This window comes from Miscanthus floridulus, chromosome 17, assembly GCF_019320115.1.
Source record: "Miscanthus floridulus cultivar M001 chromosome 17, ASM1932011v1, whole genome shotgun sequence".
Lineage (NCBI taxonomy): Eukaryota > Viridiplantae > Streptophyta > Magnoliopsida > Poales > Poaceae > Miscanthus > Miscanthus floridulus.
The window spans coordinates 30,314,547-30,319,401 of NC_089596.1; the positions used below are offsets into that span (position 1 = coordinate 30,314,547).

At 56.3% G+C, this 4,855-nt stretch overlaps 1 protein-coding gene across 1 annotated transcript; it reads right to left on the bottom strand.

Annotated features, from left to right (window-relative positions):
- Nucleotides 1-397: 397 nt before the first annotated feature.
- Nucleotides 398-3,772, bottom strand: LOC136516271 (NADP-dependent malic enzyme-like). Its single transcript, XM_066509631.1, has 8 exons — nt 3,550-3,772; nt 2,865-3,212; nt 2,583-2,754; nt 2,336-2,431; nt 2,138-2,209; nt 1,902-1,985; nt 1,643-1,741; nt 398-1,501 (listed from the first exon to the last, which is right to left on the bottom strand). Exons 1-8 carry the CDS (start codon nt 3,636-3,638, stop codon nt 749-751), a joined length of 1,713 nt encoding a protein of 570 aa, XP_066365728.1. The 5' UTR covers nt 3,639-3,772; the 3' UTR covers nt 398-748.
- Nucleotides 3,773-4,855: the final 1,083 nt, after the last annotated feature.

Here is a 4,855-nt window from a genome sequence, read left to right on the forward strand (position 1 = left end):
ATGTCGCGAACTGAGAACGAGCGTCGCAGCGACCACGACCTTCTCGTGGACCTCGAGGCGGCGGGGCACGAGGCATAGGGGTGGGAACGAGGCACGGCACGGCATGGGATGGGGACGGGGATGGAGTGCGACGCGGCAGCAGACGCAACGGCGAGGCGGAGAGGAGGCACAGTGAAGCTGCGACGTGAAAAGAAGAAAGTGGGGAATGGGGATTTTTTTTTTTTTTTTTTGAGAAGGTGGGGAGACGGACACGCCCTGACGCCTAAGTATTAACGAAACTCAATCCTCTAGATGCAACAAGGAAGTTGGGGGTGTATTTCAGATCCACAAGGGTCTTAATCTGATTCAGGTGGAACGTGGAAGTAAAGAGAAGACCGTACCAAACTGGAAACAAATCAGATCAAATGTATATAGTAAGTATTGCGCTCGTTTTCAACCAAACAAATTTGTCAGAAGAATCAACTGCACCTCCATCAGGAGCTACTCCCTTAACACTAACACGGTACTGAAATGACTGACGACCCTGTATCTGTAATTCTGTATGTAGTAGTGTAGCGTGGTATGCCGTATACGGTACTCAGGAATACAGTAGAAATCAACGTATATATATGTAAACTCACTCCTCTAGCTGCAACAATCATCAGCTCAACTTTTTATTCACTCATCACTCTGTAGTCTGTCTGTAATAATAATTCATCCGTTTCCTTTCGTTTGCGCCGGCCGCAGCCCCCAGCCATGGTCCTGATCCTTACCGGTAGCTGCGGTAGGTGGGGGTGTACATGCAGCTCTCCGCATACTTGACGAGGTCGTCGGGGCGTGGCAGGCGGCTGGCGAGGCCGAGCTCGTAGGCCTTGGCGGCCACCTTGGCGGCGATGCGGGCCGAGATGGCGCGGATGTTGGTGAAGGGCGGGAAGATGAGGCCCTTGGCGAAGTGCTCCTCCGTCACCTGCTCCGCCAGCGCCTCGGAGGCGGCCAGCAGCATGTCGTCGCGGACACGGATGGCGCCCGAGATGACGACGCCGAGGCCGAACCCGGGGAAGATGTAGGCGTTGTTGGACTGGCCTGGCACCAGCGTCTTCCCGTCCAGCTCCACCGTCGGGAACGGGCTGCCGCTCGCGAACACCGCGCGGCCCTGCGTCCACGTGTAGGCCTGCTCCGCCGTGCATTCCGAGTGCGACGTCGGGTTCGACAGCGCGAAGATCACGGGCTTCTCGTTCAGGGCACCCATGGCTTCCACCACGTCCTTGGTGAAGGTGCCGCCCTTGCCCGAGGTGCCGATCAGCACCGTCGGCTTCAGCGACCGCACCGCCTCCAGCAGCGTCGCCACGGGCTCGTGCTCGTGCGCCCACGGCTTCTTGAACGCCTGCAGCGAGTCTATCCGCGACGCCACGATCAGGCCCTTGGAGTCCATCAGCCAGATCTTCGGGCGGCACTCCTCGATCGGAGACCCAGTCTGTTTTGACATCTCGAGAGCAATGAGCTCGGCAATGCCAGTCCCGGCCTGCAAGCAGACAACAAAAGCGTGTCAATTTCACCAAGAAAAGCAGCCCGTGCGTGATCCAAAACTTTGAGAAAGAAGAGGTAAGGTAATTAACACTGATGCAATATATAATGTAGATCAAACCATATAATCGCAACTGACCTCGCCGGCACCGAGGAACAGGTAAGTGTGGTCTGCAAGCGTCCCGCCGACCACCTTGAGCGCCGCCAGGAGGCCTGCCAGGACCACGGAGGCTGTTCCCTGCAACAATTACACCCGCATCGTTTTTGTTCATTCATCGGCACAGTATAGAAAGAAAAGGACGAGTATAAAACAGGCAGCACCCCCTGTTTCTGAACTTGGCATCCATGGACCAATGGACCATGGTGCTGCTGTCAACACACAGAGCTGCATAAGCTACCTGGATATCGTCGTTGAAGACGAGATGGCTCTCCCTGTACTTCTCCAGCAGGTCAAAAGCGTTGTGGTTCGCGAAGTCTTCGAACTGCATGTCACAGGTCAACAAGAACATCGCATTTCAGATTCAGGAGTCGGCAGGCACACAGAGAAAGGCCGGCGGCAAAAAGGCGAAAACCAACAACAGCAAGTATGGAAGTGTCTGTGACTGGTCCACTGTGACCGACGACTGAGACTAACCTGGGTGAGGACCTTCTCGCCGTAGTTTTGCTTGACGGCGGTCATGAACTCTTCGAGAAGTTCATCGTACTCCTGTATGAACCATCAATACAGAAAACACGTCTCAATCCAGATTCCAGACAAGAGATCGATTACAACAAATTCACCAAGTGCAGCTGCAGGTGGTGAACAGAACAGCCCTGCAGATCAGTGGCTGACCTCGCCGGTGGCACGTTTCTGGCGGAGGCCAATGTAGAACTCGTCGTTGAGCAAGGTCTCGTTGTTGGTGCCGACATCGATCGTGATCGGCAGGCACTGCAGCAGAGTAATCATTTTCCATCTTCAGAGAAGAGGAAAAAAGAACACAGCAAATCGATTCCAATTCTTTCCTACTACCAGCAGTCCAGCAGTACAAGTTTATTAGGAGTAATAACACTGAAGAAGGGGCATTGTGAGCAGCGCTTACAGCTGAGGGGCGAACACCCCCGAGGGCAGTGTAGAGGGAGAGCTTGCCAACGGGAATTCCCATCCCCTGGCAACCGAGATCCCCGAGGCCAAGGATGCGCTCGCCGTCGGTGACGACGATGACCTGGATGCTCCTCTCCGGCCAGTTCTTGAGCACCTCCAGGATCTTGCCCCTGATCGAAAAGGCAACGTACGCGCATTAATAAGTACAGAGCAATCAGCAATGGAGGAAGAACAAGAACGCACAGAGAGAAAGAGATCAGAGGGTGACTTAATTAATTACTTGTCCTTGAGGCTGATGTAGAGCCCCTGCGGGCGTCGGTAGATGCTTCCGTACTTCTGGCACGCCTCCCCGACGGTGGGCGTGTAGACGACGGGGAGCAGCTCCTCGACGTTGTCGATGAGGAGCTTGTAGAAGAGCCTCTCGTTGCGCTCCTGCAGGTCCATCAAGGCGATGTAGCGGTGCAGCGGCTGGTCGTACTGGCGCAGGTTGTGCATGAGCTTCTTCTCCTGCAGCTCCTGCGACGCCAGCGCGGGGGGCAGCAGGCCACGGAGGTAGTGCGCGTCGCGCTCCGCCTCCGAGAAGGCCAGGCCCTTGTTGTGCCGCGGGTCGCGCAGCAGGGTGTAGCCGCTGGACGATCGGAGGACGAACAAGAAACAGATCGTCAGAACTCAGATCATGCTCTGTTTCAAATTTCGTCAGAAATCACTGACTGACGTCGGTCTACTTGTGTAATAATATTTGATGAAAACTGAATTGAAAATGTTAAAAATGTGGTGAAGGACGAATCGAAGATGTTTGGACGAACGAAGATGGGGAAAGAAAAGGCAGCTTTAGGCGAGTCGCGTAACGTCGGGTGCCGTAAAGAGGAATGTCTGGTGAACGAGATCTTGTTTGCGAATGCGAATGGAAGGGAAAATAATGCAAGGTGTGAGCATGGAGATGGATCCGATACGATCCGACGGACCTTGCGACGGAGAAGGCCCATGGCGTGATGAGCTGCTCCTCGGTGGCGCGGTCCTCGCCGTACGCGTCCCCAACGCCGCCGCCCGCCATCTCGATTCTCGACTACCTGCCTCTCAGGATCACTCGGCGCCGGGGAAGACAAGGGGCAGACAACCAACGACGAGCTAGTGCTCCTCTCCTGCTGCTGTCTGTTTCGCCGCGGGCTCAGCGCAGGTTGCAGCGAAAGGAAGCGGGAGACGGATGTGGAAGAAGAAGCGACGGGCGGTGGCGCGCATTTATAGCGGTCGAGACTCGAGACCCTCGGGCGGGGCTCACACGGCAGGGTCCCTGAAAAGTAGTAGTCTTGGTTTGCCACGGCAGGGGCCCGCCCGCCGCGTGTGGAAGGGAGGAAAGGTCGGGGACGCGAATAGTAAGCGCCGCGGCGAGGAAGGAAAACCAAAGGGAACTTGTAGAAAGTAAGCGGCCGCGGCGAGGAAGGCCAACAGAGCCCAATGGGTTAGTTGGTGACTTGGTGGTGGAAGAGTCGCTGGCGGGGCGGGTGCGCCGCGACGCGATCTATCCTGCTGGCTGATGAGTTCGGTGTTCCGGCAGCGGGGCTTCCCACTGCCGCACCTGGTTCGCGACTCGGCCCGACGGCTTATAAGCCTTACTTTTTCACTAATGGAACATTATTTTTCTCTCACAGTAAATCAGTAACGGTATTTTCAGCCATAGCTTATCACAAAACGAACATGAGGCAGTAACGTCCTTGCGGCGGATGGCGCTATCGGCGGGCACGGATTGGGTACGCGCTTCTTGTTTGCGCACGCACCAGGGGTAGGGCGCGCAGCAGCGCACCGTACCACTGCCGGAGCGCCAACTGTTCAAGGCCGCGTGCTGCGGACGTATCGTAATTAATCACCATAAATAACTCCTCAGAAAAACTATGTGACAGATCAAAATTACAGTATAGCGCCTAGTTGGCGGCTTGGCGCACCGTCCCAATAGCTAGCACGTGCTGTAACTTTCTATCTATAACTCCTTTTAGAGTGTCCGGAGCGTCGGACGCTCACGCGCTCCATTTTGGATCCGTGGTGGGCCATGAGCGTGGAGCGACAGACGGGTTCGACCTCGCCGTCGGGGGCCATGGCGAGGCACGCGTCGAAGCCCTCGTTGGACTGCGTCGGGTCGCAGCTCGTGGGCGGTGTCCCTCTCGACCTTGGCCACCAGCTGCCGCATCCTCGACTCCACCGAGCCCTTCCACTCCCGGGGCTCGTCCTCGCCGCCTTCCACCTACAGGTACCTCTTGTGCGGGCGAAAGAAGTGGA

Bases quoted from the DNA above. Each gene is read 5' to 3' on its own strand.
- LOC136516271 (XM_066509631.1), bottom strand. From the start codon at position 3,638: ATGGCGGGCGGCGGCGTTGGGGACGCGTACGGCGAGGACCGCGCCACC. The intron at 2,755-2,864 runs GTAATTAATTAA...CTTTTCGATCAG, and splicing joins TACATCAGCCTCAAGGACAA to GGGCAAGATCCTGGAGGTGC. The intron at 2,432-2,582 runs GTAAGCGCTGCT...ACTCTGCTGCAG, and splicing joins GGGGTGTTCGCCCCTCAGCT to TGCCTGCCGATCACGATCGA.